The following is a 22,226-nucleotide window of genomic DNA, read 5'->3' as shown; positions in this document are numbered from 1 at the left end:
TTTCGAATTCGTTTATTTGCAAGGTGCAAAATTTGTGTTTATCTAGTGTCCAGGAATAAGCAAACATTTTCTTATCACGTACATGAGGTCAGCGGTTGCATAAGTAACTTACCAGGGCATACGACGCAAAAAGCAATTTTTCGTCACAAAGGTCAAAAATGAGAGGCAGACGGCTTTCAGTTCTTGATAACCAGCTTTTGTAGGCCTGTATTGTTTCAATATATTCATAAAACAAAACATGTATTCATGGTTAAAAGTGAACACAATATTGACAACACAAAATTATGATGCCCTTTTTTGTTAGATACAGAACCACAAATTTCTACTTCAAGTTTCTCTAACATTTTAAATTATCAAATGCAATTACTGTGAATCTCGCTGAGAGCTTCCGTTCCATTATAAGAGGCGAAATATCCAAAGGATAAAATACTGGTTTTCCCAAATATTCTTTTATGCATAATGGCAATCAAGCTACCTAACTTCACGAGTATTTCCCACTTTTCATGCAGACGTATGCTGCAAGCAGTATGACGTGCGCCCACGAGGATGACTTCTACTTTTCTTTCGCGTAATTAACTGTCCCGTAGATCGCATATATTTCTAGTTGTACAACACGCCTTTTCTAAACCAATAATTTCCACAATTATGAATAAATTTCTTTCGGATTTTATGCATTTAAAGTTGATAAGCCAGACTCCAATTATGCCAATCATCACAATGTGTTTACTTATTATTTTTCTAAATAGTTTGCAGATGCCAGCAATTCAGTATATGCTTTTATTTTAAAGTAAAATCTAAAGGAAAATCAAGAATATAGAATTAGTAGTTGAAAAACGTTTGTTGTATGTTCTTATATTTTGTCATGGATGAAGAAAGAATAAACAATTAAAACAGGGACAACACAACTACATCTTTCATGAAAGATGTAGTTGTGTTGTCCCTGTTCTAATTGTTTATTCTTTCTTCATCCATTACTTAAACCAACACGCTCTTCTACCAAGCAAGCTTATATTTTGTGGTGCGTAGTTCTTGCATTTCTACAGTATTAACATCCATTCACAATGTGTAAGCATGTGGGTCTTATATTTGGCCATAATTATGCGCCAATTAATTTTTTTTTCATAATGTCTTTCAATGTGTCGATGCAAAATATTGATATTAATTTTTTATGTCCCCATACACTAAAAAATGTGTTTTATAGATGGAAAAATCTCTTCAGCATAAAGTTAGCCCTGTCAACTGCACGTGATTCTTCCGTATGAGCTAGCTTATTGAAAAAAAGATACTACATAATTATTTTATATGCGCCTATGATCACTGTACAGAGAGTGCGGAGGTAAACAAAGGAAAGTAAAGATGTAACTTTCTGGGGGTAAGGGGGGGGGAGGGGGTATTTTGGTTCTACTTGGGTATTGTTTTTGCTCTATTTTGAGAACCATCAGTGATTAGCGCATATTTTAAATGTCTTTCTGGAGAGGACTATCCTCGGTACGTCCTGACATTTACTTATACGGGATCGACATGCCTTCCTGAATCCTTGAGTGAAAATAAAAAGCGCTCGTTCCTCAAATAAATGATAAATCTGCCAAAGGTATTGGGGCGAATATTCAGAATTACCTAGTCGATTAGCCTGGTCTATATGCTCGAAAACATTTTAAATTCTACAAATCCGTAAACGTGTTCAACTACTTCGTGAGCGGTAAGGCATCGCAGGTGGACACCTTCCCGGGCGCCGTAGTTACGCGCCGATCTTCCCCGCAGGGGTTGCTGAGCCGAATCTTGGTTTTAGCGGACAACCTTCCGAAAGGTTTTGTTGCGCTTCCTTTAGCCCGATTCGAGTTTCTGCAATGCAAACTTTTATAGTGTTTTAACTTTCTTGCCCTGGTATTGAAGGTTTCTTTCTCAGATCACCGTGCACAATGCATTTTTACGTGCCGTAATGGTCCATCGTTGTAAGGAGGTGGAGGGTCGAGGTGCACGGGCGCTGGTGCCGGATTCTCGAGATCGTCGCGTTGCGTCTTTTGCGTCCCTCGTCTCGAGATAATCCGAATATCTTCACTTGTGACATCTTGTTCGTGCCAGGACACTTAGGCAACTTAAAAACACGACACTAGGGTATTTATAGAGTTGCTCCAACGGAATTACTCGCTAGTGAATCAAGATTCGTGGCGCATCCACCAAGACACATAGTAAACATAGAAGAACCGGGGGTATACAGATATGGCACGCCTGAAAAGGGCACTGACCAGTGACCTTTTCAGATGTGCCATGTCTGTATGCTCGACGGAGGAATCGCTCCGATAGGAGGTGTGCAAGATCAAGGCCGATCTTCAAAACAACGGCTACACTATAATATTTATCAACACAGTATACAAGAAGCTGCACCGCCCCGGTCTCTTCACGGCCCCGGCCCCTTCGAGCCGTATTTGCCTGCCATACGTAAGGAACGCCAGCGAAACCATCGGACGCACCCTTCGCAAGTATGGAATCGCGGTCACTCACAAACCAATGACAATCATCAATCACCGGCTCCCCCTTCCCAAAGACAGACTGGGAAAGGAGAAGTCTCAAGGTCTCGTCTACCGCATCCCATGGGCGGACTGCCCTGCTGCCTAGGTGGGAAAACAAAGAACTTCGCGGAACGCATCCGCCGCCACAAATACGACGTGAAGAAGATTTATGTCCAAGCCAGTGCCCTCACTGAACGCGCCGAAAAACTGGGTCACAGCGTGTCCTTCGACAAGAGCGAGATTCTGACCACGGAAGAACACCGGCGTAGACGTATGCCCCTGGAATCCTGGTGTATCTAAACAACGAAAGAAAACTTCAACAGATCATCGGGTACTCTCCCAAGCCTATATGTCTCAGGACTTCGTCGCTTCACGGAAAAACACGGGCGCAACCTTCCGAACCGGGTTCCAGCTCTGGATGCTCTTGATGGAGATGAAAATGAAGGTCATTAAGATGATATAGATGAAGACGACGAAGAAGATTCACTCAACCCATAGTCACCAGTGACGAAGGGACCAAGCTGGCCCAGAGACGTAGGGTATTTTGTTTTTATTCAATCTTGGTTAGAGTCTAAAATTTTTCAGTCAGTCTATTTATTTCCTAACCATACAGATCTCTGTGGGATATGTTTACATTGCACTAAGTTGGAAACAATTACGAATACAAAAACAAATAACAAAGAACAAGACTCATGTGACACTTTAATAGCCCAGATGTTATTCCGGAGGAATGCACATTTCACCACTTATTCCGACAGCTAGTCTTGATTCATTCGTTACCATCAAAAAGTGCCGTCTCATCTAGATATGACTAACAAATTTAAGTGTTACTATCAAAACACTAGCGGTATGGGGATCAATCAAGATGAATGTCTGCCAAGTGTCGTTTCTTTAGACATGCGTATTATATATTTTCACTTAAATTCGGCTTGTAAAATAAATCATAAATTTCAGTCAATTTTCATTGTTTTATACTTTCTATCGTAGAGACTGAGTCTACGGAGCGACAGGGCGGAAATCGTACCAATTTCCGTACGCAATTCGCTTAATTCGCTAAGGGCAAGGAATTCGCATTCCCATGACGAATGTCTCTAGATTAAATTGTTCTCTAATGATGGATATAAATATAATATTCTAATTTACGACATTCCTTCTCTCCCAGGTCCAAGTCCACTTGCCAACCATCTGCTAAAAACGCTTGACCACTATGTTGATCTTTTGAAACTTCGGATCATACCTATGGTGATATTGACCTTCATGGTGCAAACTGGTCCTCTGGTGTGATGCTGAGTAGAAGCACTCAAACAGCAGTAAAACTAAGCCACTTGCTATATCTTAAAGTTCTTAACCAGTTTACTACGCACAATCGGTTAGAGCACAGTCCTGGCATTGTCCTTGATATGTTTTTTTAATATGTTCGTACCGAAGATTTTGGGATCGTGCGACACCTATCGGGGGGCGGCTCTTCGGCTTGACAGCGCCACAAGTGACAGCATCCACGTTACATCGCATATAGAGACGCGCTGCCTGCTTTGATCTATTCTAATGCGACCTCAGCGTCTTAGTCGTGTCTGTGCCTTCCCGCGGCCCTGTTTCTCGATCTCGCTCCGATGTAAAGGTTTGACATCTTAACATCCCAAACCTACCCACGTCCAGCGTTGCTCTGTTTGTGTTTTCATTGGACCGGCAGGAATCGCTCGGAGCTTGAGTTCAACCGCTTGTCCCGTAGTTGTACGTGGATACGACGGCAACACACTGCCACATCTTTCGTTTATCTGCGCTGGAAGATGCCTCTACGAAGCGTTTGTAAAGCGTTTGTGCATTCGACGGCCTGTGAATCACTACGAGACGACATTCTTCTGTGCAAGCATTTGATAAAGTATACGTGACAAGTATTTTCGCTCCTCTTATTAACAGATTGCTTTTAGCTCGCCGTCGGATTGAGTGGACGTACTGCGATTAAAATGAGCTCGGCGCTTTTCACTAGCGCGTGGAGGGGGTCTGTGTTATCAATTTACAGCTCCGGTGGAAAAAATAAGTTAGCGCCGTATGTGGACCCGAACGTTTTGTACAGCGCAGTGCTCAGGTAACCTGGCATTGATTAGAAAAGTTGCCGCTACCCAACATGTTTGTGGCATTACGGCCGTGGTCTATGCGAAATTTTTCTGCTATACTCCGTTCTCCCCTAAGTTGAGACTGCAGTGGAAGCTACGTCCTCGTTGGACCAGTCATACGCCTCTTTGGCCATGTCATCACGCTTAGGGCCATGCCCCGCGCGTGGAGAGACGGGTCAGGTGATAAGAGGGAGGCGGCTGATTGGTCCGGCAGGCACGTAGCTCCGACCTTAGTACCAGCTTAAGGGCTGAATGGAGTATAGTGGCCGCACCGTGGTGCCACTATCGTTTCACACCCATCCATTAATGACAGTTGATAATAATTTTGTAAAACCTGAGGTGTTTCATCCACCTTCCATCCTATTTTTGCGACTTGGAGGGGATGTCCTGTGCCCGATAATTTTTTAACATTTACTACTGCTGCACTATTGATTAATAATGGTTATATATGTTTCTTTGAGACTACAGATGATCGATGGTTCTCAATGATGAGTGCCAATTCTGCAACTGAATTGGTCCAGGCAAAAATATCCGCCTTTCAATCAGTTCTCTCTTTCTCTCTCTCTCTCTCTGTGCGAGTGATTCTTTCACCGATGTAGCGTAACATGCTATCAACTTGTTTATTCCCATTGGTTTGAATAAATTCCTTATTTGGTTTCCGAAATAATTGATACATTATATACATTAAAATAAAACTGTTTCGTGAACCATTTAGGTTAACCGGCGATAGGGTATGGCGCATAAAATTTAGTCTTTATTGAGCGGTTGTAAAGAAACAGTTTACCTTGTCAAACTATATTTAAAAAAAAAGGTAATGGAGCCTATTTCGAGGACGCAATAATTTTTGCAACTTTTTCAGGCAGCACACAAAATAGTCAACGATAAGCAATAATTTGCATACCGACCTTGATCATATAAGTTCTATTGAAAAAGAACCCGATATTTTCTTTTAATTTACTTTAATTAACGTGGTAAAGATCAAATGAAAAAACCTTTTTTGTTTATAATATGGAGGGCAACGATATTTTTACAGATAATCAAAGTGGTGACACCGAGATTTTGAAGGCGATAAGAACGTTAAATTTCGAGCGTTCTTTGCGTGCAGAGCCTACACTTTGTGTCATTTGGAAAAGCGGCGCTGATTCGTTTTCCTCTCTACTGAAGTGTGTATTTAATATTTAATTGAGCAATGGTGATTTTCCATCGTGTAATTCGTCGAGTGTAGTGCCGCAACGCAAGGCCGGTGACGTGTCCAGTCATAGATTTTTATTGTCCTGTTTTCCTTATCGTTATTTTCCGAAAAGTATTAAAGAGAGCTAACACCCCTCGCAGGTTTTCACTTAAATGGTCCGATACCAATCTCCATACAATAGTTTTTTTTTAATTGCGTACTATAGAACCCCACATTTGTACACCTCCCGAACGCACAGTGCATGTTGTTTCAGGAAAAAGTAGCTAATATTTCTTTTGATTTGTATGATGTTGATCGAGTCGACTACGAATTCATTTTTTATAAACTTTCATGTATGATGTAGCGTTCCCGTTTTTAAAGTGGTTGGACAGCTATCGAACAGTAAGAAATCACCAGAGTCGCGTACATACGTCAGTCGAATGGTCTATCATATGTTCCTGTATCAACTTCGGTTGTAAAACAAGGATCAAACTTAGGATCTGTTCTGTTTTTTTAATGATATAAAATTGTGCAGAAAGAATGAGCTTTTGCTTTTGTTTGTGGATACCAAGTTTTACATATAAATTAGCTCGGCAAATCACTGAGCGCTTTTCCAAGAGTATGTGTCGCGTATCTGAGGCTGGTATTCTACAAACTTCTTAGTTACTAATACAGATAAGACAAAAATACTACTTCTGTACAGACAAGGAGAAATGCTTATAATTCTTTAAGATACTAGTATTACTCACCATATATGTAACGTGCAGTCCGATATAATCAGAAAAGTCGATTGCAGCAAAAGCTTGGAACATGAACTGGAAGAAATTTATTAAATTTAATTGGCAACAACGTATCTATTTCAAGCTCCTTCCTGCTGCAACCCCTACAAGAAATTTGCAGCATTTTTAAAGAAATAAATGACTAAAACACAAATACTTTAGCTAGAAATTGCTCCTTCATGGAAATATACAAGGCTAATCCCCCAACTCACTCTGCTTTGTTTGTCGGTAGAAACTGAATAAAATTAAAGATCGAAAACTTATGGCGCGTTCACACTGGAAGCGGATCCGCAAACGCGAAGCCGATCAGCGCGTTCTCAACCGCAAAGGGGCTAGGATCGAGCGGTTGGAGCGCGTTTTTGCCAACCGCTTCGGGACCGATTTCTCCCAACCGCTTTCACGAACCGCAAAGCGGCAACCAATCACCACACGACGCTGACGTGACGTCAGTGACTTTCGAAACAAGATGGCACCCTTCGCTGGTGAGGTGTCCAAGGCGCTGTAGTCCTAGCACTGTAGTCCTAGCGCTGTAGTCCTAGCTTTCGACAAATCAACGGAGAAACGTGATGTTCACGTCCGTCACTTGGATCCGCCGCGAAAAGAATTGAATAGTAATTTTAACGGGCTTCCCACCGGTGATTTGGTTCGGGTAAGAGTTCGTTTATTATTTCGGGTGCCACAGCCCAAGCTCGCTCGCTGCCTTGTTACTCTCTGCCCGTAGAACTTCGGAACCCGCCCCTGATCGACCGAAATGTCAGTGTTCCTACCCACTAAGATAGTGGAGTGAACTATTGAAAGCTTTCGACACCATGCGTGACCACCACGAAGGACGATAGAGATGTCGTGAGCTTGATTGCATAGCCAACGTACTACCGCGGAGCGGGCAGGTTACCTGCGCTAGCTCGACCTGGAACGTTTACTCCTACCTGCCAACCTGTGGACTTTCGAATTCATAAAACCCCCGCGGCTCCTGGGGGGGGGGGGGGGGGGGGGGGGGTGGAGATTCCGGTCATCTGGCGGCTGGAGACTCAGCTTGGTCGGTGTGCTCAGGCGTCCGGGCGGCAACAGTGCCGGATTCTGACGGCGCGCCGAACGTTTAACACGCCAGAAACACGATCTTGAGGAGCACCAATCGAATTAGACATATGTTTTTTGTTTTCTGTTACAGGACTGAGGCAATGTTTTTGATCTTTCGTTTTTATTGATATTTGCCTCTTGGTGTATATTCCTTTGCCCCAATATCTGCGAAAATCCCAATGGGATTGGCAGTATTATGAAATAAATAAATAAATGTGTAACGAGGAACGGCGTATACTTTCTCGCAACTAGCAACAGTACAATAAAGCCACAGCGATCTTTTTCGGAATCATACCCCACGGTGAAAGACAAAGAGAGACACTTGGCATGGGGATGAGACAAAAAAAAAAGATATCTTAAAATTTCAAAAACAAATTAGACGATAAAAAGAACGGGTAACTCGGCGGTAAAGACTACAGCACTTCTTAAAATGATGGCCAAAGGCTATGTCTATTCCGGAGAAAAGAACACAATCTCATCTAGAGCTAAACAAGTGACGGAGCAGACAGATCGTTATCGACTTTAATGAAGGTGAATTATTCTATCATATCTTGAATTTTTAAAGGGGAGATCGGTAGAATCTAACCTATAGATGCTCATTTTTAAATTTCTCAGGGCCAACTGTGTCCAGTAGAGGACAGGTGATGCGATTTATTTCGACATGTCGAAAGCGTTCGATTGTGTTAGACACGATTTACTTTTACAAAATATCTATCTGCAAGGTTTAAGCCCACATCTGTGCGCATGGTTATCTAGTTATAAACGAGGTCGTCGAACCTCTGTTCGTGTTGAAGGAATTTTACTCTGACGAGTTTGTTTCTAAATCCGGGGTGCCCCAGGGCTCCATCCTGGGACCGCTTTGTTTTTTTTTTGTTTATAAAAGATATTATTTACCGTGTTAGCGACGCAACAATTCTTCTCTTTGCCGAGGATGTTAAACTATTTTTACGTGTGAGTTCAGTATTGGATTGCACTCGCATTCAAGCTGACATAAAAAATGTTTCAAATTGGTACTTCAAATACCACTTGTCACTTAATCCCGAGTAACCTAAACATAGTGTATTATCTAGAAAGCGTGAATTCATTTATTTTTCTTAAAAACTTGAAGGCGCCTTGATACCCCGGTTATTTCTTGTAAGGGATCTTGGTGTCCGTATTGACAGTTCACTTTTTTTCAAAGAACACGTCTATAACTGTTAGTGGTGTGTTAAAAGTGTTCGGCATTATTTCTTGGTTATGTCGGCAGTTCTCATCGCCCTCTTGTTTGTTGCATTTCTTTAAATCACTAGTTAGTTCACAGTTAGAATTTGGGTCGGTAGTCTGGAATTCATTATCTCTTAATCAGGAAGCGGAAATCGAAAATGTACACCAGTGAGCGATATGAAGGTGAACAGCCCTCTTCTTGTTTTTGACGCTCCTGCAAGTTATGGAATAAGCTCTGCCCGAAGGAAAAATCCATCAATGTAACCCTGCTTGGCAGTCAATGTTTTCTAGTGGACCGCTGACTGTGCCTGACTGTACGTCAAGCATGTCTGATTGGCCAACAAGTTACTCTGACCGACAGTCAAACTCCAGTCAGACCCCGCTTGTCGGCTTTCTGATGGTTTCCTGGTGGCAGTCGGCCGCCGCGAAATGCCATCAGGATGTCTTGGTGGTGATTCTGACTGTACATCGATTGTCTCTGACTGTACGTCAGAAAGCTTTGACGTGCAGACAGACGTACGGTCAAAGGACGTAAAGTTCGTTCGGATACCACTATTTCGTCAAATCTATGAATACGAAAAGTAATCTATGCACGAGAAAACAATTTTGGGACGTGAGCCCATAAAACCGCTGACGTTAGAGATATGACACGCAACCCACCGACAACCTTGATCAGAAGGCCGCGGAAGCGCCGAACACGGCACTTCGCACTTCGCCGACTTCGCATCGCCCATAGAGGCTTCGCCGAGCTTTCATGAACGATCGCTCTCGACTCGGTTTGTTTGCCCGCTTGCTTTAACCTGTCGATCCTGCCCGGGCTCTACAATGTCTTATGTTTTAGTAGAATTTCTACTCGACAAGACCCAGCCTGTTGTGAGTTCCGACGATGTAAGGTTAAGCGGTGTAGTTGAAGACGACAGGGTGTACCAGGTCTACTGGGCCGGTGATGCGCGAACGAAAGGATCGTTCTACGACGCGAAAGTACTCTACATGGCAGGTGAGTAGAACTGAAGTACGGCGAGTGATGTACGAGTGCTTTGCAAAACATGCTGACGGCTTAACTGCATTTGCAGCCAAAGCATTTTGTATAAAACGAATAGTCAAATCGAGTTTCTCTAACGGTGGGGTGTAGCAGAGCGGTTAGGGTGTCCGATTTGTACGCATGTAGTCGCGGGTTCGATGCGCGGTGGTGCTGCTTTTTTTTTTTTTTTCGAACTTTTTGTTTTATTGAGGCATTTCGCGATATTTATGAGTGCGTATAGCTTTACTCTTATATAAATGCTGCCCTAGTTGATGAAATTCCCTTGGCAGTGGCAGTCAGACGTCATCTGATGGACCATCAGATGACGTCTGATGGTCCATCACGTTCCACCAAGGCTGCTGACTGGCAGTCAGTGTCCCAAATTACGTAGCTTGATGGAATTTTCAATAGGGTGTTCTAGAAGAGGGCTAGAACGCAAAGTTTAGACACCAAGTCACGTACCATTTGAGACGTTGAGAGTCAATATAGCTTTCGGGAACCGTAAAACAGGCAAGAAACCAGGTAAGGTGTTCAACTTCATATGGCCGGCGGGTGTACAAAAGCGGATGATGAGAATTGTATATGACCGGTATATTGGAAGGATGTCTTTTTATCACTATAAAACATTACTTCACCGTTTTGCATTATATGAACTTGCCGTGAGGAGGCAGTCCAGAGATTTTGTTTTTCTTCATAAAGCTGTTCATGGTCATGTCAAGTCAAGGGATTTACTGGGATCCGTTGACTTCCATGTTCCATCAAGGGCCAGCGGAAATGTATTAGCGTTTTATTCATCTTGCTTGTCCCCTGTATCGCATTTGTCACAGATTAAATTGGCCTTCAATAAAGAACACCACCTGAATATTTTCATGCGTCTTCATGAATTTACCTTGCTTGTTCGTGAATGGATGTCTTTCACCTAGATATCTTAATGAGACCCTTTGTGGTATTTGTATTTAGTATGTTCGTTTTTGTGGTATTTATATTTAGTATTTTAGTGCACCACAGTGGAGACTGAAAGGTTGTTTGTGGGCAGAGAAAATAAAGAATTATTATTATTAAAATTATTATTATTATTATATTTCTGCCGAACCTGCTATGGTGACCTCGCACGATGCTGGTTCGTTCAAAACATGAAACGCAATCACTGCTCGAACGGGAATGAATAAAAATAGGGTGATAGGAGTCAGCTGGGGATGTAGGATGACACCATTGAATTTTTGGCAATGAGGCAAAAGAATCATTCGCCATGAAAAAAGCCAACAATTATGTTTCTGTTCCATCACTCGTTTTAACTCGAGATGAGATGGCGTTTTTGTGTCCGAAATTGGCATAGCTGTTTGGTAGGGTTGTGCGAATAGTGGTTCGAATTGAAGAGCGCTGCGTCTTTCATAGCCTTACCAATGCAAGGGAAAGCCAAGATGGCCGTCTCTTTCAGTGAAGAAGCTAGGGATGACGCTGTGTTATTCGATTCGAACCACTATTTGCACACCCCTACCGCTTGGCCATAAGTTTAGGAAGTAATGTAATTTTTACCTTCAGTTCCTTATTTTTGCCTTCCTTTAATCCTCTAACCTTTTAAACTTTTCAAAATACCCGCTCTTTTTCGTTATTGTACCCTTTCCGTGTCTCTTTCTTTTGTTTTTGTTTTTACGTTGGGTGTGATTTTGAAAACGATCTCTTCAGCTTTATTCTACTCTTGCTTGTTGAACGAAAGTATAATAAGTCGTCCCTCGTCCCACCTGTGTCTTATTCTTTCGGTGTTCCTCAACTCAACCAACACCCTCGTCAGCCTACAATGTATAACCTTTCCCTTTGCTGATGTTTCGACCATGCCCCAAGTCTAACTCTTCGAGAGTCGACCACATTGACTCATTCAATGCGGCCTGTTTCATCTCCAGTATGTTTTTACCGTCAAGTCAGACATCGCTCACTTAGTCTATGTCTTCGCAAAAAAAATCTGTTGCACTCCGGAACAGTCATGCCGTTTTAACACAATTTTCAAAAAATCTGGCGGATTTTTTTTTTTTTTTTTTGACAGAGAAAGAATTAGTTCAGCGGCTTAAGCATTTTTTTACGGGCAATCTTCATAGATTGCAGATTTCGGACGAATTCGGAAAACTGAATTTATTTGTCCTCTAGAAACACAAAACTTTAGACTTGCGCAACAAGCAACCGGGAGCCCCCTCCCCTCCTGAAAGACTTCGTGACTTTTCTTTCAAGATCGTTCAAAAAGTCGTAATTCCAACAGTACAGATGGACGTTCTGACGTCCGGACATGAGCTCCATTTAGACCCCAGTTCATTCTTAGTGAAATCGCTTATGTGGTAATTATAGTAAGAATGATAACAGGTCTGTTGGTGACGGTGGCTGCAGTCGGTCTCAGGAATACACACGGCGTGTCAAACTGCCGCTGATGCTTCAGAGAAATACCAAGAAGGGAGCAGAGGAAACAGCTACTTATAAATCGGTTACAAGGGGAACCAAATATCTTGATCGAAATCCTAGATAGCGGCAAAGAGGTTTAAGTGAATTTCTTTACTAGAACAGTCAACGAACAAGTATGTGGACGACTGGAAGTACCCCATCCTAAAATATTGTCTACAAAAAAGTTTGCAAGAACGGTAAAGGTACTAGCGCAGTAGCTTCCACCAAGGGAAAATTAAAGAATAAAAAAACGACAGGTTAAACAAGGTCTCCGTTTCTCATTAGTAAGAGCTGTCCCAAAGGGGTCGTGAAAGCTTTGTGCAAGCAGCTGCGAATGTGATCATAATGCGTGACTTTGCGGCAACAGTATCGAAAAGGGCTGTAAATGGCTGGTCTCCGATGGTAACTTTAATAGCTAAAAGGCTTGCAATACTTTGTGACAACGCAACCTGACCTCCAATGCCAAGGCAGGATGCATTCTTTAGTTTACGGCTGAGTAGTGGTGGAAGCATTCTTGAAAGGTGAGACGGAACTAGGGCGTCGAGAGTATGGCGAAGGTGAGCCGCATGGCGGTTATCAGCCGATGAGAAAGAGTCTCGGAAGGGTAACAATCAAAAGGGGCACGGTTTTGAGGATCTGAAACGTGACGGAAATGGTAAGTTTGGATGCCTTGAAACCAGTGTCGTCAAATGGACAGCGTCGTCAATGCTTTGGTGACAATAAAATGCAATTTGATCGAAGAAGTTGCAATACAAAATTACAAACGTTTACGCTCCTCTGTAATGCGAAATTAGAGCACAGATTTTGACGGATGTTGATTTTGTGACATATCGTGGTAGAAAATTTGAGAGAGAAATATATATATGATTTTTTTCTTCAAGTGTAGGCCCGGGAGGACGAGGAGGGTACGGTCGGTGCCCCATAATGTAACGCGCGCGGTGTTTGTTTCAACGTGAAACGTTTTCGGCTAGTTGCTCCGGATTTCGTGGAGCCGCATCTCGCGGAGCCGTGGCCTGTGATGTCACATGACGTCACAGTTTCCTCACTAAATTTAGCTTTAAAATTGACGCCACGTGACCTCAACACCTATTTAGTTTCCCCGCTATATTTAGCGGGGAAACTGAATTGGTGTTGAGGTAAATTAACGACAGTTTTACCGCTAAATATAGTGGGGAACAGAATGTGCAGTGTTACATTATGGGACATCACAGACCTAGACACCAATGCAGTTTCTTCGCTAAATATAGCGGGGAATCGGTGTATAGTTTTGTGACGTCCCATAATGCAACGCGCGTAGTTACGCCGACGGCGACGGCAACACCGACGCCGCTATACGTGAAAACCGGCGCCTAAAAGCTGCGTTCTAATACCTACGGGGCGGTGATCTGTTCTTCATGTGTCGCTCGTTCAAGGTTGTGCGTTTTGTAGATGCATGTAGCAGAGTGTTTTCTGAAGCCTGCTTTAAAAACGGTGTCAGGTTTTGTGCTGCAAGATGCAGATTGGGGCAGGAGGTGCCGGTGTGTAGACAAGAGTCTGATGCGATTGGGCGGAGTGCAGTGCGAAGTTCACCTTGGAAGATACTTTTGGAGTTCTCGGCGTCATGGAAGAGCTGTCCCAATAGCCGGCAATCGAAGAGTCCGGAAGATGTCACACAGATCTTCGTTAATGATGTGTCTGATTTGACTTGTGAGGTCGGCCTTGGCAAATACATTCCAGGACGACACACCAAAAGGGCGGTCAAACGGTGGTGCGGATGTGCGGTCACTACGAAGGGCTTTGTACTTGCAACATTCTTTGATCAGGGTTTGAATAGTTAGTGGTTAGGTAGGCGTGACAATAAAAAATGTATTCTCGGATAGAAGATATGGTGTATCTAATTGTTCTCAGATACGGTAGGATAGTAGTGGTTGCAAAACGAATTTACCAAAGATATCTGAAAAGGCTGCATTAAAGGGATGGTGAACCGAAATCTGGATTTCAAAAAACAATGCAGGAGTTGAAGGCGGGACGCTACAATCCCTACAACACTACTCGTAAGGCGATATCTCGAATGGACGGCCGTATTAATGGAAAAAGAGGTCGAGATTGAACGTGGCCGATGAAGTGCGTGACGCCAAGATATCTCGTTTCCTCCTCTCTTCGCTTCGCCCCCTCAAGGCGGCAAAGCGGAGACGACGTGAGGCCGTTCCCTCTCCTTCTCTGAGAAACAAGACGCAAACATATCTTTCGAATGCGCCTCCTTCTTTCGAAAAATACGGTCATCCGTTCGAGATATCGCTGTAGAGTGATGTTTTGGTGTTTGTAGCATCCCGTTGCACGCCTTTGCCGCCGTGTTTTGTGAAATCGAGATTTCGGTTCAGCATCCCTTTAAAATTGTTTTATGATATAACGCCTTCTTTGTGTTTATCGCATAAATAAAGTGCTCTGTCTTTCATAAATAAAACGACGCTTGAGAGTTTCGGTGTCTCGTTCCATGGATTGTGATCGCTGACGCAATATTCATTCCTTAACCAGTCATGTTTTTCGGAGTCGGATATACCTGGAACGCTGAAGAAATCGCACTGACGGGTCTTCATCGGTACATTCACGGTGTCGGCGTTTTTCGTGTTTTCCGCCAAGATAAGTAGGGGGAAAAGGTAGTGTCCACTACGTGGCCCCGGAATAGGAATGCAACTAAGAGGTCGGAGAACTTTTGCAAACCTCCACCATTTGTAAGAATATTAGGAATACTATGATTTAATGTTGATACAATTCAAAGTGAATGTAGATAGGGTGGCAATACAGCCGTTCATGTGGGCAAGCTCAGAAAGCAGCGAGCTTCCGTGCATTTCTCCACCGGGTTTGCTCTTCGTCCTTATTTTTCTCTAACAATAAACAGTGTTGAGGCAGTTGAGGCATTTTTCTTCGAAGCTAACATAAACATAAAAGTGTCCCATGTCCGCATCTAAGCGAAAAAGGCTGTCACGTTTTTAACAAAAAAGCTAGACTTTTTACGTTTCTATTATAATTATGTTACTATTTAATATTCGCGGTCAGTCCAGGTGTACGCTGTCTTTTTCATAATTTGATCTATGCTAATTTATTTTAGAATACAACATTAACAACACCCTGATTATTAACATCTAGATTTTAGCCTGACCAAAACGTTTTGTCATAAAGTTCACTCAAATCACGAATACATTTATATCCTTACCTCGTCTGTTTCATTGCTCTCCACGAAGTCTTGAGCATCGGCTCCGGAAAAGTGTCGTTGAAGGCATGAGGAATGCTTTAGAAATTCTTGTTTCGTCGTCTCAGACCAAAGATTGGAATGTGATCTCATATGCATGTTCTTGGATTTGGGTCTGTACTCTTCGGGGTTTAGTTTATCCGGGTATTTACTTGAATAGTTATTGCTTGGCGTTGAACTTTGTTCATGGTTAAGGTTTGGTTCCTGGCTTGGCTCAGAATTATGGCCTAACTCATTGCTTTCTTTTGAGTCCATGGCCTCATCTTGGTTTTCCAAATCACGAGTACCTGAAATTTAATTGTTTTAATATTCAAAAATATTATTCAATAACTTACAATAAGAATTTTGAAATATACGTGTATGTGGTTGCCAATTGTTCTAATGATTTCAAATAAATATATTGTTATTCTTAGATGTTGAAGATCACGATTTATATGAACTATACACCAGCATAAAACAAATTGTTATTATTTGAAAGGTTTGAAATAAAACATTCGGAAACGTTTTGAATATAAAATTCGTGAATCACCTGCATTGTCACATCAACTCGTTTTGATCAAATTTGGAATCGTACGTTTAGAAATAACGAAGAACATATATAGTATCTTATATTAAATAGGAATTTGTACATGAACATGTCCACAATATCCGACATATTCTTATGCTTTGTGATTGCGATGATAAACACTTTTATATAAATACACTCTGCCAAATTTTATTGCTCAGATTTTCTCATTTTCAATGAAAACTGAAGCATTAGGTTGTGATATCTAAATTACTTTTAAAATGGCATTTTAAGCAAGTAAGACAAAGCGATGCATAAGATATAAAAGAAAATATATGATTTATCAAATAAATGTATTATAAATCATATAATTTATGTAGGGTGTATATACGTTCATAAATTGTGGTATATTCTTATATGTTTATAAAACACATTCAGAGCAATTTTGTCACTAAGCTAGGACGTTGTCGTTTCATTAGCCGACGCGTGCATGGTTACTGAAGACTAGATAAGTGCTACACGATACATGTTGTACACGTGCTGCAAGATAGGGCGCTTATCGAAACGCGGGCGAATTCGCTCTTGCAAAAAGTACGCATCAATGGGAAAAAAGGTTTATGTTCTATTAATTTCTACCGTAGGGCGTATTTAGGAAAATTAATATCGTTCGCTAAAATGATGTGCTTAATTATTTCTTAGCAATTAAGGTTCTTGGTACTTGAACGGAATTTGCTTCCGGATAATATTGTCGCTATTAAGAGATCACCCGGCTTCAGAGTTCTACTTGTAACTTTACTAAACACACATGAACTTTTCATTTTTTAAATGGTTTTACCCTTTGGCATTTGCTGTGTTTGATTCGTCTATCCTTATGCAAAGCCCTATGGGAGATTTAAAGATATACTACAACAAATAAGTAATGCAAAAAAAAAAATTAAAGACAGATTCATTGGAAGATTTCTATGAATACGTTAGCATGACCCTTGGGAAACGCCACACCCGTCCCCATTTGGGAAACTGTAACACTTACCCCTTCACCTTTCTGTTTTGCGTTTCTGTATTGGCTTTCTCTTTTGCTTCCTCTATTTGTTACTGCCTCTTTTTGGCTTTGTTGCGCGGTCAGTGTCAGCGTTTCTCCAAGGGGGATCTGTGTGGTGTTTTCCAAGGGTCATGCTCACGCATTCTCTAAGAATCCACCAATGGATCTTCTTTAATGTTTTTCCCGTGAAGCCGGCTCGCCGAGCCTGCTTCGCCCTAGCCTCTGTCGCATGCCCGCGTGGGCGTGCCGGTTCTTGCGCCGAATTTCGGCCAGCCGAGCTCGGCGCTGCTTCCTCTGCTTTGTCTCGTTCGCCCGCCTTGCACGGTTTGCAGCGGCAAACGCTGCCTGACGCTGCTTTCGCCGTTTACCGGGTTCGCGCGAGCGAAGTAACGTCCGCCCCGTGACGTCGCCCCCCTCTCTCCTTGCTCTTCGCTACTCTCCTCCTCTCTACGCGACACGCTTCCTCTTCCACTGCTTTGACCGCAGACGGATGGTGGCATCAAATTTGCGCTGTCATGTAGGTGCTAGTGCTAACGTATTATTAAATGCCTCCCGCTAGAGAATTCCCGAACCATGCCTCCGACAGGAGAATGGTCTACCAAGAAGATTAGATCAAAAAAGCTAAGCACTGCCGTGATTCTAATCTAATAATAACCAGCGTAAAACACGTTTTCAAACCGAGAGAAAAGTCAGCCATTTTGAAAATCCCAAGTAGTTAAAAAAAAAAAGTAACCGTTATTTTTCCAATTGATGGTTAATTATTTTATTCCCTCGAGCAATCAAGTAATTCATTTGAACACCTTTTAACCGAGAGTAATTGTAATTATAATTTATTTGAATTTTCAGTAAAGCTACAACACTACTCGCGTCTGTGGACCTGCTCCTCGTATCAAAAAGTGCGCAACTACCACCTCGTCTCCCTCGTAAGGAGAGCAGGAAGTGGGCCTCTCGGGCGGAATAAAAGGCAGCCCTGTTCTAAGTACACTGCTATAATGTGTTTTATTTCTTGGATTCACCTCTGACATGAAAACGAATGTGTAGCGGCGGCGTTTGTAGCGCGCTTTGGCCATGAGTTGCGAAACCAGATTCGCCAATATACTCCTAAAAAAAAAATTAAAACGAAAACTCGAAACGCGTTTCCATCGGCTGATTTTGGAGAGCCGTAAAACGCTCAACTTACCATACAGCTTCTGAAATAAGTGTATTTAGTGATTTTCGACGATTTCAATTAATATTCTAACTGAAACAATATGTTTTACTTTACTAATTACCAATAATGGCCAGTATTTAAAAAACTAGTATTTGAAATACGTATTTAAAATACTTAGAGTATTTTTTAATTCGTATTTAATTACAAATTGGTTAATGTATTTTTCAATTGTATTTAAACACTGAAAATATTGTATTTAGAATATTTATATTTGAAATACTGTTCTAATCCTAGATATACACTGTTCTTCGCAATTAAATGCAATAGTGGGCACTCTTCACGATAAGAGGAAAATGTTACTGGGCTTTGCTAATAATGAGAATCGAAGGAAAAAGGAGAGACTATAACAAGGAATGAACGAGATGGGTAAAATTATTGCCTTTTTGGTTGACTGACTTGATTGTTTGAAACGTCGCATTAATGACATGTTCTTAATTATTATTTATGTTTTTTTTCTATACTAGATTAACACTGTATACATTGCACCTCCGGACGTTGTAGCCGCCTATTATAGGACAAACGTCTATTTTTTAGAGCTGCAACTTTTTCTTAAGTGCTTGATGCTTGGTATATATATACAGGGTTTCTTCAAAAAACATTTACAGAGCTTTTGTTTACTGTAAACAATAACTATGCATCGCAGAACGCTAGTTTTCCGCCCAAATGTAGAACTAGAGTTGGAAACCAGATGTCAAAGTTTCAGGACTGTAATAACCAGGACGAAGCACGACGATCCAAACCAGAAGAACATTTACGGCGTCCAGTTCGTTCTTAGGGCTTACAAAGCGATGATGTCCCATGCGCGTGACGAATGCAGCCCATGTCGCGAGTGTGATGTCACAGCCCTTCGCGCTACTCGCTCAGAGCTTGGTTCTCGCGCTACAACAATCTCCCCCCCCCCCCCCCTTTTCATGCGCGACCTGCTGATCACTTTTTAAAGTCTGAATGTTTGAACCGGTCGGGTGGATTACGCACACACGCACTTCGTCGTAACTCAGCTTCCGGCTGGTCTTGAATGTCTGCTGACAGTGACGAACCTGCAGGCGGCGTCGCATCAGGCGGAGATGTCACCGAATCAGTCCTCGAAGGTGTTGCACATGTTGCGATATCGGACATCGGTTCGTTGTCTAGGTCATGTGTTCTTTGTCATCAAAGGTGGCTGCTCGGGCTGTTGAGTCGGGTCCGATATATCGTGTCGCGGAAGCAAGGATGAAGCTTCATCTGGTCGTGTAAAAGAACGGCGCAAGTGGTCAGCGTGCAGAAATCCCGTGTGACCGGCCACACGCACAACATACGTAACTGGACTCACAATTTGTGTCACTTCACCGTCCTCGCAGCGAACGCTCTCACCCCGCACACATTTAACCCACACTCTCCCCCAGATCAAATGCGCGGTCTGCGCCTCTGTGCTTGTCGCAATGCTGTTTCATGGTCAGCTGTTTTTCAGTCATGTTTTTACAAAGTTGGGATTAATGAAAGAAACCTTCACTCTTGGTTGTCGTTTCAAGAAGAGTTCAATTGGGGTCTTTCCAGCCACCGAATGAGGGCTGTTTCTATAACCTATCAAGAAGCTGTCTAGCCCTTCTTGCACTGATTCTTTTTTTCCCGACACAGCGTGAGACAGCACTTGCTTTAGCAGTGCCCGCCTTGTAGTCTGCACAAGACGTTCGGCATCCCCATTTGAAACTGGGTGGTAGGGCGGAGTCTTTGTATGTGTACTGTTATTCTTTGCCAAGAAACGTTCCAGATCATGAGATACAAACTGTGGCCCGTTATCACTTACAATTTCTTTGGGAAGCCGAAGGCAGCGAAGGCACTGCGAAGTTTGGTGACTGTTTGAGTAGCGGTGGTAGTGCTCATCAACCAAACTTCAATCCATTTGGAATAGGCGTCAACTAAAACAAGAAAGTTATGTGGACTTTTCGCCGCGAAATCAATATGGATCCTCTGCGAACACCTCGAAGGGTACGGCCAAGGGTGCAGTGGTGTAGGCTGCGCCGACGGCTGTGCGACTTGACACACCTTGCATTGCTTCACGTACTCTTCGACAGCTTTGTCTAATCCGGGCCACCAAATAAAGCTTCTAGCTAACACCTTTATTCGGCTGGTGCCGGGGTGGTCCTCATGAAGCAACGTCAGAACCGGTGGTCTGAAGATCTCGGGTACGATAACCCGCGATTCCGAAGTGAGACTGCTCTGCTCAATTGAAAGTTTGAGACGCCGGACGTAGTACGGTTGTAGTTCGGCTGCGACATCTCCTGGCCAGCCAGATCTGGTGTACTCCAAAACTTTGCAAAGTGAGGCATCTCGTGCCGTGGCTTTGGCCACATCTCAAGCTGTCAGGGGAGTGCACTCAAAAACCGAGAGACATTCAGCTGCCTCTTTTCTGGACGTCGAACAGACAGGTAGTCTAGACAAGGCATCAGCCACTTCTGTGTCAGTGCCCTTACGGTATTTAAGAATGTACTGGTACGCTGTCATAATCAAGGACTACCTTTGCATCCTAGCAGCTGCTAAAGAAGGAGTAGCTTTGTTTTGCCCCAAATTCGGTAGAAGTTGCTGATGGTCCGTGTACAAAACGGACTGTCGACAAAACAGAAACTTGTGGAATTTCTTTAGGCCAAATATAAGAGCAAGAGCCTCCCTTTCTCCCTGCGCGTAATTCTTTTCTGCAGGTGTCAGAGTTCGCGAAGCGAATGTAACCGGGCGCTTCTCGCCATTCGGCAGCACGTGGAAAATGACAGCTCCAACGCCGTACCAGGACGCATCACACTGCAAACCCAGTGGCTTGCGAACGTCGTAATATGTGAGCGCGCGGCTGTTGATTAGCAGGAGCTTCGTGGCGTCGAATGCATCGCTGCACTGCTTGGTCCAAACCCATCTCTCGCCCTTCCTCACTAACCGGTACAATGGCTCTGCCACTGACACCGCACTTTTTAAGAATTCCCGTAATAGTTTAACAGTCCTAGGTAGGCTTTAGCTCCATGGTGTTCGTGGCCCCTGGTGCTGGGATGATTGCCTTCACTTTTCCTTCTGTTGGGTGGATACCCACTGAGCTCAGTTTGTGTCCGAGATACAAAACCAAGTCTTGGAAGTACTTATGAATTTCTTGCTTGAAAGTAATGTTGTGCTCGTTTAATCTTTCCAAGACGCACTCAAGTGTACGTTGGCAATCGTCTATGTCTCGGCCTGTGACAATTACGTCGTCAATGTAGCCACGCACATTGCTTAGGCCAATGAACACCTTATCCATTAAGGACTGGAACAAAGCTGGGGCGCTGGCGATACCAATGGGAAGTCTATCGTACTAATAGAGTTTCTTATGAGTATTCCCCATTAGGATGGGTTTGGATTCTGGTCTTACCAACACTTTCTGGTATGCTGAGGATAAATCCAGCACAAAAAACACTTCGCCATCACAAACCGCAGTGAACAACTCCTCTGGCAGTGGAAGCGGATAGTGGTCAACTTTCAGTACTGGGTTAACTGTGACCTCGAAGTCACCACAAAGAATCAGTTCGTTATCTTCTTTTTCTTTTTTTTTTGGCACCACTAAAAGCGGAGTTGCCCAGTCACTTTGACTCACTGGCTGGATTATGTCTTGCGTTTAGAGCTCAGACAACTGCTTTTCAACCGCGTGACGTAACGCGAAAGGTACTGGCCTGGCTTTAAAAGACACAGGTGAGCAGCCAGCTGGCAAGACTATTTTTGCTTCGAAGTTTTTGATAGCTACAAGCGTAGAAGAAAAAAACGCTTGGGAGCTTGCTGCGTAGTTTAGCTATCCTGTCTTCTGCACTTAAGCTAAAAATAGAATTCCAGTTCAGCTGCAACTTCTCTAACCAGCTCCGTCCTAGAAGCAGAGGAAGCTTCCGTTCACACTCACGAACCACGATAAGGGGCAACCTAGCAGATTGCCCTTCATAGCATGCAGTTACGTCACA

At 43.0% G+C, this 22,226-nt stretch overlaps 1 protein-coding gene across 1 annotated transcript in view; it reads right to left on the bottom strand.

The window, feature by feature from the left end:
* LOC115323890 (neprilysin-1) overlaps window positions 1-22,226 on the bottom strand; it is a 105,777-nt gene that overhangs the window by 2,360 nt on the left and 81,191 nt on the right. The window contains exons 16-18 of the mRNA XM_040214765.1: window positions 15,496-15,818; window positions 6,545-6,610; window positions 113-205 (exon numbers count right to left, since the gene is read on the bottom strand). Coding sequence (XP_040070699.1) covers window positions 113-205; window positions 6,545-6,610; window positions 15,496-15,818 — 482 coding nt within the window. The remainder of the gene's footprint in view (window positions 1-112; window positions 206-6,544; window positions 6,611-15,495; window positions 15,819-22,226) is intronic.

Source organism: Ixodes scapularis, unplaced genomic scaffold (assembly GCF_016920785.2).
Source record: "Ixodes scapularis isolate PalLabHiFi unplaced genomic scaffold, ASM1692078v2 PGA_scaffold1__304_contigs__length_218370807, whole genome shotgun sequence".
NCBI classification, from domain to species: domain Eukaryota; kingdom Metazoa; phylum Arthropoda; class Arachnida; order Ixodida; family Ixodidae; genus Ixodes; species Ixodes scapularis.
The sequence above is the reverse complement of the archived record's forward strand: the minus strand, read 5'-3'. Positions and strand labels throughout refer to the sequence as shown.